The sequence below is a fragment of the Hyla sarda genome, chromosome 2 (assembly GCF_029499605.1).
Source record: "Hyla sarda isolate aHylSar1 chromosome 2, aHylSar1.hap1, whole genome shotgun sequence".
Lineage (NCBI taxonomy): Eukaryota > Metazoa > Chordata > Amphibia > Anura > Hylidae > Hyla > Hyla sarda.
Genome location: NC_079190.1, coordinates 303277571 through 303290326, shown reverse-complemented (window position 1 = coordinate 303290326; position 12756 = coordinate 303277571). Strand labels below are relative to the sequence as shown.

Here is a 12756-nt window from a genome sequence, read left to right as displayed (position 1 = left end):
GGTACAGGTCATAGAGGCTAGAAGCGTTTCGAGGTACTCATCTACCTCTTTTTCAATTTCAATTGCTATTGAAAAAGAGGCAGACGAGTACCTCGAAACGCAATTTTTGTTTTCTACAGCTGTGTCATGCATTTGGAAGCCAATTTTCTGCTGCTAGGATAGCGTTCACCAATTTCCCACTGATAGGTGTGTTTAAGTCATGGACCCAGAGGTCTGATACAGTATTTGCTCTCTAATTTTTGATTAAAGCTAAGATACAATCATTTTCCTTGTCAATTGTTTCCAGGTGGGACAGGGTTATCCCAGGCCTAAAACAATGTTGCGGGATGTGAAATATTACAACGGCTCTGGCAAGGTTCTATCATGGGTTCGTATGAGACTTTAACTAACACCCTATTTAGATATACTCCTGCTTCTCTTTTGTTATCTCCTCTTAAAACAGTGGCGGCGGTGTGGTAAGTGGTTTCTGGGTGCTTCCCACACCCAGCAGTCTCTCTAGACCACCTCTGTGGGGGGAGCCTCATTTTGAGCACCTGCAGGAGTTGGAGGCGACTGGGTTCTGGAGTTCCCATGGGGTCCAATTTGCTATGCACTTGTTTGGGGAGGCCACTTCCTTTCCATCCGATGTGGATATGTGACCGTTATAATGTCCCACGGAGTAGAGTCCCAGCTACTCGTTTATATGGGGTCAACGCTATCATTCATCTTGACTAAACTGGGTTTATGCCGGGTAGGGCCACTGATGTTAATGTGAAGCATCTGCAACTTAAAATAGCTCCTGTTATTTGTGGTCTTCCTAGGAGGTCAATTGTAGAGAAAGTTTCTATGTATGCGGATAACACCCTGGTATATTTAGCGAAAGCTGAAGGTTCGCTCCTGTCCCTTATTGATCTAATTGACCGGTTTTGTTTGATTTTAGGCTTGCGGGTCAACTGGACTAAGTCATCCCTATTGGCACTTTCCTCTGAAGTCCCCCTCCCAGCCTCTCTCCCGACAGGGGTGCAGGTGGTTTCCCATTTTAGATATCTAGGGGTGGAGGTAACCGCGTCCCTAATAGATTATCTACCCCTGAAATTGGAGCCACTTCTCTGCTCCACTGTAGAGCGTCTGAATGCCTGGTCCTCACTCCCTCTCTCCTTAGCTGGCAGGATCACATTTTTTTAAATGATATACCTTCCTAAATTCCTTTATCTGTTTCATGTAGCTCCCGAACTCATGCCTATGCTCTCCTTCAGACACTTGGGCCTAGCCTGTTTTCAAAAGCATTTCCTAAATGGGTGGCTGATATCCCGGATTTGTCTAAGGATTAGTGGAAGGAGGTTGAAGGCTCTTATTATTCTACAGTAATCAGTAGTAGAGACCTGCTGATCCAATCCCGGTATGTATTACGGTTATATTATACTCCTATAGCAGAAGCGTATTGGTGTTTCTCAATCTGATCTGTGTTTCCGTTGTTCTTGTGAAGTTGGCACTTTTCTACATGCTGTGTGGGAGTATCCCATCATTGCTCTCTTCTGGAGGGAGGTGATGGAGTTTCTGGCTGATAATCTAGACTTTCCTTTCTTACTCACCCCTATGGTATGCCTGCTGGGAGTCCTTAAAGGGGTACTCCGCCCCTAGACATCTTATCCCCTATCCAAAGGATAGGGGATAAGATGTCAGATCGCCGCGGTCCCGCTGCTGGGGAGCCCTGGGATCCCCGCTGCAGCACCGCACTCTCATTACAGCACAGAGCGAGTTCGCTCTGCACGTAATGACGGGCAGTACAGGGGCCGGAGCATCGTTACATCACGGCTCCGCCCCTCGTGACGTCACGGCCCGCCCCTTTCAATGCAAGTCTATGGGAGGGGGCGTAGTGGTCATCACGCCCCCTCCCATAGACTTGCATTAAGGGGACGGGCCGTGATGTCAAGAGGGGCGGAGCCATGGCGTCACACTGCTCCGTCCCTCGTATCGCCCGTCAATACGCACAGATCGAACTCGCTCTGTCCTGTAATGAGAGCGGGGTGCCGCAGCGGGGATCCCAGGGCTCCCCAGCAGCGGGACCGCGGTGATCTGACATCTTATTCCCTATCCTTTGGATAGGGGATAAGACGTCTAGGGGCGGAGTACCCCTTTAATGAGGTAGTTTCTAGTTCACAGACACCTATTGATCAGCTTTTTGCTGTTCTGTGCCCGTAAGGTGGTAGTGATGACCTGGAATGTGACCCCGATATTTTCTGAGGTGGAGTTGCTCCTGGGTTCTGCTGACCTCACTGAGCCACTGACGTGGGCATATGCCTTGCTTCAGTCTGTAGGTCCAGTCCCTTTTGCCCTGGCTTTTTTAAAGTGGGTGGAGGATATACCTGGGCTCTCAGAGGAGCAGTGGAAGGAGGTTGCAATGACATGTTATGCCACTGTGGTGAGTGCCCGTGACATGCTTATCCAGTTCCGATATATTCTCCATCTGTATTATACCCCGTTTAATCTATTTCCTATTGGTGTTTCCTCTTCAGATGTCTGTTTTTGTTGTATGCATGATAGAGGGTCTTTTCTTCACGTGATGTCGTGTTGTCCTTGTGTCGTTACTTTTTGGAGGGTGGTGATGCCGTTTTTGGCAGACCATCTAGAGTTTCCCCTTGTTTTTAACCCAAGGTTTGTCTGCTAGGGATGATCAATGATCTTGAGTCAGGCACTCATAGACGTGTTCTCATCCAATTCCTTTCGTTCTGTGCCCATAAGGTTGTGATTATGGCCTTGAAGGATACTTCCCCTCCTCCAATGTCCTGCTGGTTTAATCTGGTTAATAAGTATATAGAACATTATATATAAGTCGTAAGTGCCCCAAGAAATTTGATAAGGTTTGGATGCCCTGCTTGATTTTGGAGGAGTTGGTGGTCCCTTCTGAGCGTGTGGGTTCTCCTCAATAAATGGGAGGAGATTATGGCATATCGATGGAGGGTGTTCTGGGGTGTGTGCATGGAGTGTGCTTGTTGTGGTTGTGTCGTAGTAGGTCATTGGGCTGTTCTGCTCCAGAGGCCCTGTCTTTGGCCTGCTTCCTGATTGCCAGTTTCGTTTTCCACATGGACTTACTATTTTTTACTGATGTATTGTTTGTAACCCTGTATACTTCTCTGAGAGATTTTTTGTGGACTTATGTCCTATGTACATTTGGAACTCTTGCGGAGTTCCCTGGTGTTCTGTTATCTGTTTTGTTTATTTTCTATTTCTAAAATTATAAATAAATGCTTAAAAAAAAAAAAAAAAAAAAGGATAGATAACGAGCACTCTATTCCAAAGTACTCAAACAAATGGTTTAATTATCCAAAGACATGCAAAATTAGGTTTCACACCTGCACCGAGATCTTCATCAGGCATTGAATAAGACAAATGTTTTCGTGCCGGATAGTTTGTTAGTGGCACTGGTTTATTGCAGTACAGCTCCCATTCACTTCAATGCGCCACCACTACAAACAATACATGGAGCTGATGCTTCTGACTACTTTATATTGTTTATTTCCAGTGCTACAGTTGTGCCAATAAGCTGAACTGTGGGGGTTTCGTGTGTCAGCACCCCTCCTGTGGATAGACTATTAATAATTTTGGACCCTTTAAGTATCCTACCTTGCCAATTTCTTTCTTTTCCGTTCCTCTGCCTTCGCTTTCTGTGCAGATGTTAGGTTCTCAGCCTCAGCAAGGTTATCCACAGCAATAGCCAGAAAGACATTTAATAAAATATCTGTATTTTGCTAAAAAAAAGTATATCACAAGTAAAAAAGTCATACACACATGGACTGAATGACAATACTGAACCTAACAGAATTCAGAAGTGAACAACCTTATACACTTTTTCCTGAAATGTATCCTTTAACCCTTTTCTTTTACAGCTAATTGTTATTATTTTGCTTTTTCAATTTCCCCCTCTATGGACCATAACTTGTCCAATAAATATATAACTTTTATGTCGTATACCTCTGTTGACATAAAATAAATATTTTTATGTCAGAGATATGAGGGATTCTTTTTTGCTGGACAAGTTATACATTTATTGGCACCCAATAATGCATGTTAATTTCTTCAGGTCAATGCAATCAAAGTACATTCCCATGTACTTAATTGACTGCATATTTGATTTTGAAGATTTAATTATTATACATTAATAGCTAAAATCTGTAGCTGAAAATCAACAACACAACATTCGCAGCTGATTAAGTATGGGTAAACATACAAATGTACACATTTATATAGTTTGCATGTGTGACAGAGTGTCTGGAGAAGTAGTGGACGGGGTCTACGTGTGTCCTAGGTTCCTCACTTCTGTCATTTAAAGCAACCAGGGAAATGTTTGCAGAGGTCTCTGCAGACGTCCCTGCAATTCCTGTTTGTATAAAATCTGTTTTTTTAGGGCATGTGTTGCTGGAGTGGGGGAGAGAAGGGTGGGCCCCACTCCATCCGGACAGTCCGGGTTTTGGACTGTCGGGTAATCACTCCTCAGGTGTGCTAGCCTGATATAAGGCTGAGAATGCAGACACAGCTCTCTCTCAGCCTGGGAACAGGTTATCTGCATGGAGCCTGTGAGAGCACTACAAGTGGTATGGACTTTGCTATATTGTTTGGTGCCCGGTATTAGGCCGGCACTTGGTTAGTGAGGTTTCCTGTTGTTTAGTTAGAGCCGGACAGGCTGAGGTCAGTTAAACGAATTCCCCGCTGTTTGGCTGCAATTTCTACAGTGTGCCTGCTAAACTGTGCCTGTCTACCCAGGAGACGACATCCCCATTACCTAATCCCTTACACATGTTTCAACTTAAAAAAAAAAATAATAGAGACAGGCACATGTCCATGCTGATGTTTGGAGACTGCTTTAAATCTTTATGTAATTATTTCAGTAGCTCCTACAGTCTGCAGATAACAGCTTCCCCTTTGCTAAATTGAACTGCAGATTGATCGAAAGACAGTCAACTGACAGATGCTGAACTAATCAATCAGTTAATGGGAAGCTAAGGCTTTGTTCATGTTGCTTTTTCACTTTAGTTTAACTGATATGTTTAAATGGGCACTCTCATTAAAAAAACCGTTGCTATAGCACTCCTTATGGTAGATCAAAAATCTTTCTAATGTACTTTGTTTAAAAACAAAAAAAAATGTTTTGTGTTTAAAAAAGCTGCCACTAGGTGTCTTCCCCTCCCCCCCCCACCCCCACCTCTTGCACAGATCATCAGCCCGACAGTCTATCTGAGCGCGTGCACCCTTTTTCCACAAGGACGTCAGTGCACCACAGGTAGCGGAGATGAGGGGACCCACTGCGGGCGTGCCCAGCCATCAGGAGCGCTAACAGACACGTGAGCTTTGCTAGCCACGCTGAATACTACAGAGCAGGGACGTGCACACAAAGGGTACAAAGTGGGCTTGAGCCCCTGCCCCTTCCATGCCTATTTTTATTTTTAGTTTTTTTTAAACTTTGATTCCTGCGCAGGGGCTGCCTGGGAAGAATACGTGCATGTCGTACGTAGGCACGTCTCCTACATCACGTGACCAGGCCAACGGGATTAGCATGCCTGTCTGCGTTCCTGAAGTTCATAGTCTTTGTCTGCCTCCCTCCACTGTTGCCCTGGTAATAGCTTTTATTTAGTTTTTTTTGTGTAACCTCCAGTTTGAAAAACAGTTGTAGAGCTTTGTCACTCTGCATACTGGGGGGTTGTAGAGCTTTGTCACTCTGCATACTGGGGGGTTGTAGTGCTTTGTCACTCTGCATACTGGGGGGTTGTAGTGCTTTGTATTACAAACCCCAGTATGCAGAGTGACAAACTCTAATATGCAAAGGGACAAAGTACTACAACCATTAGAGTTTGTAATACGATCTCTAATATGCAAAGGGCACAAAGCATGTAAAGTTACAAAGTATTACAAGCTCACAACCTCCAGCACAGAAAACAAGAAGGCACTACAGACTTTGTAGTGCCTTCTTGCCTTGCATGCTGGAGGTTGTGAGATTGTAATTCACTTTACATAATGAGGGTTGTAGTGCTTTGCCCCTTTGTATATTAGAGATTGTATTACAAACCCCAGTATGCAGAGTGACAAAGCACTAAAACCCTGGGGGTTGTAGTACAAAATAGTGTAGTTTTTTTTCCCCAGTTAATAAATGTGAATTAACCCATTCCCAAATAAAGTTTGAATCACCCCCCTTTTCCCTTTATTTCAAATAAAATAATGTAAAAATAAACTTAACACCTTAAAGGGGTACTCCAGTGGAAAACAATATTTTTTAAATCAACTGGTGCCAGAAAGTTAAATAGGTTTGTAAATTACTTCTATATAAAAATCATAATCCTTCCAGTACTTATCAGCTGCTATATGCTCCACAGGAAGTTCTTTTCTTTCTGAATTTCTTTCCTGTCTGACCACAGTGCACTCTGCTGACACCTCTGTCCATTTCAGGAACTGTCCAGAGCAGGAAAAAAATCCCCACAGAAAACCTCTCCTGCTCTGGACAGTTCCTGACATGGAAAGCGGTGTCAGTAGAGAGCACTGTGGTCAGAAAAAAAAGAAATTCAAAAAGAAAAGAACTTCCTCTGTAGTATACAGCAGCTGATAAGTTAAGGAAAAATTTAGATTTTTTAAATAGAAGTAATTTACAAATCTTAAGCCACTGGAAGAGGAGAGAGCACACCGTGCAGCTAAACATGCAGATATACAATACCGCTGGTGTACACTGGCAGCCTCCGGACCCGATAAGTAACAACGCAGTACCTGCGGGGTGCACACACTAGATAAAGTATCAAACAATACGATGAAAGAGAGGTAGCGTGCACTCACCGCGGGTAAACAGCTGCAGGCCCGAGGTCCGGGATCACCACGGCATAGACGGAGACGGTAAGGGGTGCTCAGAGGCTGCCTCTGAGCGCCCCTTACCGTCTCAGTCTATGCCGTGGTGATCCCGGACCTCGGGCCTGCAGCTGTTTACCCGCGGTGAGTGCACGCTACCTCTCTTTCATCGTATAATTTACAAATCTGTTTAACTTTCTGGCACCAGTTGATTTAAAAAAGTGTTTTCCTCTGGAGTACCCCTTTAACCCCTTAAAGACTCAGGGTTTTTCAGTTTTTTGCATTTCCATTCTTTCCTCACACCTTCTAAAAATCATAACGCCTTAAATTTTGCACCTAAAATTCAATATTTTGTCTTATTTTTGTGCCACCAATGCTACTTTGCAATAACATTAGTCATTTTACCAAAAAAAAAATCCACAGCGAAATGGGAAAAAAAAATCATTGTGCGAAGAGAAAAAAATTGAAGAAAAATTTTTATTTTGTAAATTTTGGGGGCTTCCATTTCTACGCAGTGCATTTTTCTGTAAAAAAGACACCTTATCTTTATTCTTTAGGTCCACACGGTTAAAATGATACCCTACTTATATAGGTTTGATTTTGTCGTACTTCTAAAAAAATCATAACTACATGCAGGAAAATTTTTACGTTTAAAATTGTCATATTCTGATCCCTATAACTTTTTGTATTTTTTCCGCGTACGGGCCGGGGCTAATTTTTTGCGCCGTGTTCTGAAGTTTTTATCGGTACCATTTTTGCATTAATCGGACTTTATGATCGCTTTTTATTCTTTTTTTTTTATGATATAAAAAGTGACCAAAAATGCGCTATTTTGGACTTTGGAATTTTTTTGCGCGTACGCCATTGACCGTGCGGTTTAATTAACGACATATTTTTGATAGTTCGGACATTTACGCACGCGGTGATACTACATATGTTTATTTCTATTTTTAGTTACACAGTTTGTCTTTTTTTTTATGGGAAAAGGGGGTGATTCTAACTTTTATTAGGGAAGGGGTTAAATGACTTATTAACTTTTTTTCCCACTTTTTTTATTTGCAGTGTTATAGCTCCCATAGGGGGCTATAACACTGGACACACTGATATTTTACCCTGATCCCTGCAAAGCCATAGCTTTGCATGGATCAGCGTAATAGGGGGTTGATTGTTCAAGCCTGTAGCTCAGGCTTGGAGCAATCAAACGCCGATCGGATAGGACTGAGCAAGGTAAGGGGATCTCCACTCGCGTCCTAGCTGATCGGAACATTGCGATTTTATCGAGATAGTCCCGATCAGCCCGAATGAGCTGCCGGGAAGCTTTTACTTAGATTTTCGACGCGTCGATCAACTTTGATCGCCGCGTCTGAAGGGTTAATAGAGTGCGGCACAGATCGTTGTGCCGCATGCTAATAACCCTTCAGACGCGGCGATCAAAGCCCAGAGTCCTGCCTATGAATAGCAACCGGGACCGACTCGGTGTGATACGGCGTGACCCTGTTTTAAACACCGGCTGTAGGGCATACAGGTACGCACTGCGTCCTTAAGAGGTTAAAGAAAAAATGCAATTTTGTAACTTTTGGGGGCTTCCGTTTCTATGCAGTGCATTTTTCAGTAAAAATGACACCCTATCTTTATTCTGTAAGTCCATACGATTAAAATGATACGTTTAAAATTGTCATCTTCTGACCCCTATACCTTCTTTTTTTTTTTTTTTTTGTCGCGCCGTGGTCTGAAGTTTTTATCGGTACCATTTTTGTATTGATCAGACTTTTTGATCGCTTTTTATTCATTTTATCATGAAATAAAAAGTGACTAAAAATACCCAATTTTGGACTTTGGAATTTTTTTGCGCGTACGCCATTAATTGCGCGGTTTAATTAAGGATATATTCTTATAGTTCGGACATTTCTGGACCAAGCCAATTTACACCGTAATCTCTTCAGGACGCAGGGCGTATCCATATGCCCTGCATCCCGAGTCCTTAAGGACGCAGGGCGTATGGATACGCCCATGGGTTTTCCGGTCACCGCCGCTAGCCGGTTGGGGACCGGATCGGGATGCCTGCTTAAATCATTCAGCAGGCACCCCGGCACATCGCCCAGGGGGGTCCTGAGAAGGAACGGAGTTCTGACCAATGGCAGCGCAGGACATGGGGTTGCCAAGGCAACCCCCTGTTCTGCCTGCCCCTGGATGTCGAGGGGATCGTGGGAAGAAGATGGAGGCCGTACCTGCAGGAGAAGATGCCTGGGGACCCGGGATCTTCGCTGGAGACTGCTGGATACTGGATCAGACTCTCAGCATGCCTGGACATACCAGGCATGCTGGGAGTTGCAGTTCTGTAACATCTGTTTAGCAATTTAGCAATTTTCATGAAACGTTTGAAAATTGCTGCTCTTTGAAGCCCTCTAATTTTTTCAAAAAGCAAAAATATGTCCATTTTATGATGCCAACATAAAGTGGACATATTGTATTTGTGAAGAAAAATAAAATTTATTGTGAATATCCATTTTCCTTACAAGTAGAGAGCTTCAAAGTTAGAAAAATTATTTTTTTTAAAACTTTTCATGAAATTTGGGGATTTTTCACCGTAAAAGGATGCAAGTAACGCCGAAAATTTACCACCAAAATAAAGTAGAATATGTCACGAAAAAACAATCTCAGAATCAGAATATTCGGTAAAAGCGTTTTCGCGTTATTAATTCGTAAAGTGATGGTGGTCAGAATTGCGAAAAAGGGCTCAGTCCTTAAGGTGAAAAAGGGCTGCGTCCTTAATGGGTTAATTAACAATGTATTTTTATAATTCGGACATTTCCGCACGTGGCGATACCACATATGTTTATTTTTATTTACACTTTTTTTTTTTTTTTTTTTTTTATGGGAAAAGGGGGGTGATTCAAACTTTTATTAGGGAAGGTTAATTTAAGGAATGATCTTTAGTCACTTTTTATTTTTGCAGTGTTATATGCCCCTCTAGTGGTTATAAAACTGCATGCCCTGATCTCTTACATTGTTCAATATTTTCTCATAGGCAACCATTGATCAATGATACTGCCGCTTGACTGCTCATGCCTGGATTCAGGCACTGAGCAGTCATTCAGCGATCGGACACCAGAAGGCAAGGTAGGAGACCCTCCTCATGTCTTACAGCTGTTCGGGATGCCGCCGCGGCAATCCCGAACAGCCCCCTGAGCCAACTGGCAACGTTTAACTTTCACTTTAGATGCGGCGTTCAACTCTGGTTAATAGCACGTGGCACTAACGCTGTGGCCCCCCGTTATACAACAGGAGTGGACTCAGGACGTACAGGTATGCCCTGAGTCCTTAAGGGGTTAAAAGAGTAAGTGTAGTTTTCTTTGTGGGTTTTGATTCTTTACAAGTATTTTTCCACAGTATTACTAATGTTTCTCTACGTTTTGCACTTTGCCTACATTTTACAATTGCTCTGAGCTGTGGGGTTTTCCAGAGTTCAAATCCACCACATTTTCTGTGGAAACCTTAGTAAATATGTTGGGATTTGTTGAAAATGCCCATTTCCCAGCAGACACACCCCCTTTTCCCAGCAGCCACACCCATTTTTAGTGTTTTTTTTTTTTTTTGTAAAATGGAGAGTTGTATTACATTACTTATCCTGCACAGGGGATTAGATTGATTAGAGGGAGTATAATACAGCACGATCTCCCACTGTATTTTCTCCAAGACTTTCTTGCCGGCGCTGTGGTACCCTCTTCTCCCAGTTTCTCTTTGACTCCACTCTTGTAGCGACATAAGGGGTATGTATATAGTGTGTGTAGATGTGCCTACTCGCTGCTAGAGCACACTGGGGACCCACGGGCAGAAACAAGCAACTGCTATTAGCCTGCTGCTGGAGCGTTGTAAGGGAGCATGCTTTCTCCCCACCCTAATCACAATGCATGTGACCTCTCGTGTATTGACATTCCTCAATACACTGTTTCCTGTCACTGACATCCCCCCAACACACTGTCATAAGATCCCTGTCATTGACATCCCCCCCAAAACACTGTCTGTCAACAAGACTCCTCCAAACACACTGTTCCCGTCACTGACATCCCCAATACACTTTCCCTGTCACTGACCTCCCCCCAAACACACTGCCCCTGTCAATAACATCCCCAACAACACACTGTCCCTGTCACTGACATCCCCCCCCCCCCCCAACACACTGTCCCATCACAAACATCCCCCCAACACACTGTCTCGTCACAAACATCCCCCAACACACTGGCCCTTATTTACTAAGAGTGGAGTGTAGGTTTTCTTTGTGGGTTTTAACCCCTTAAAGGGGTACTCCGGTGGAAAACGTTTTTTTTTTTTAATCAATGGATGCCAGAAAGTTAAACAGATTTGTAAATTACTTCTATTAAAAAATGTCTATTTTAAGAACTGTCCAGAGTAGGAGAAAATCCCCATAGAAAACACATGCTGCTCTGGACAGTTCCTAAAATGGACAGAGATGTCAGCAGAGAGCACTGTGTTCCAAAAATAAAAGAATTTCCTCTGCAGTATTCAGCAGCTAATAAGTACTGGAAGGATTAAGATTTTTTTCATAGAAGTAATTTACGAATCTGTTTAATTTTCTGGCACCAGTTACATTACCAGTTGATTAAGAAAGAAAAAAAGTTTTCCACCGGAGTACCCCTTTAAGGACCAAGGACGAATGAGTACGTCCTTGGTCTCGCTCCCGTGATATAACGCAGGGTCCCACGGTGACCCCACATCATATCGCGGCGGGCCTGGCGTCATAGTGAAGCCGGGACCCGCCGCTAATAGCGCGCGGCACTGATCGCGCTATTAACCCTTTAGCCGCGCACTCAAAGCTGAGCCACGCTGATAAAAGTGGAAGTAAAAAGTGCCGGTTAGCTCAAGGAGCTGTTCGGGATCGCTGCAGTGAAATAGCGGCATCCCGAACAGCTGTACTACCAGGCTTGAGAAATCAATCGCCAAAAACCCTGATCAATGCATCCCTATGGAGATTCATTGAACACTGTTAAAGATCAGTAAATGCAATGTTATAGCCCCCTATGGGGACTATAATATTGCAAAAGAAAAGTGTAAAAAAAAATAAAAAAATAAAAAATCATTAACCCTTTGAATTATCCCTTCCCCTAATAAAAGTTTGAATCACCCAGCATTTCCAATAATAAAAAAAAGTGTAAATAAAAACAAAAAAACATATGTGGTATCGCCGCGTGCCGAAATGTCCGAATTAAAAAAATATACCGCTAATTAAATCGCACGGTCAATGGCGTACGCGCAAAAAAAATTGATCTCTTTTTATATCATGAAAAGATGAATATAAAGCGATCAAAAAGTCAGATCAATGCAAAAATGGTACTGACAAAAACTTCAGATCACGGCGCCAAAAATTAACCCTCATAGCGCCCAGAACACAGAAAAATAAAAGTTATAGGGGTCAGAAAATTACAATTTTAAACGTATACATTTTCCTGCATGTAGTTATGATTTTTTTCTGAAGTAATACAAAATCAAACCTATACGAGTAGGGTATAATTTTAACCGTATGGACCTAGAGAATAAAGATAAGGTGTCATTTCTACAGAAAAATGTACTACGTAGAAACGGAAGCCCCCAAAAGTTACAAAAGTTACAAAATAAGGCTAGGTTTCCACTTGGTTTTTTTGTACACCTAAAAAAAACGCCAGAAAAACTGCCACAGGTTTTTCCTGAGCTTTGGCAGTTTTTCTGGCGTTTTCCCTGGTGTGTGGAAATAGCCAAATTTGTCCCCTGTTGCAGGTTCCTCACTGTCTTCACGGTACCACTCTATGGGTCGGATGCTGAGCGCCTGGTCCACAGAGTGTAAGGAGATGAGGAGTGATGTACAGCATCACTAGTCACCTACCCGTCCGTATAGTATACAGGGGGGCATAGTGTACCCGTGTATACTATACAGGAGCCGGGAATCCTGTCACCAGA

The 12756-nt window shown here is 43.1% G+C and overlaps 1 protein-coding gene across 2 annotated transcripts in view; it reads right to left on the bottom strand.

The window, feature by feature from the left end:
* Nucleotides 1-12756, bottom strand: part of CACNA1S (calcium voltage-gated channel subunit alpha1 S) — a 727186-nt gene that overhangs the window by 444286 nt on the left and 270144 nt on the right. For both annotated transcript variants that reach the window (XM_056557608.1, XM_056557607.1), the window contains one exon: nt 3604-3718. In XM_056557608.1, coding sequence (XP_056413583.1) covers nt 3604-3718 — 115 coding nt within the window. The remainder of the gene's footprint in view (nt 1-3603; nt 3719-12756) is intronic.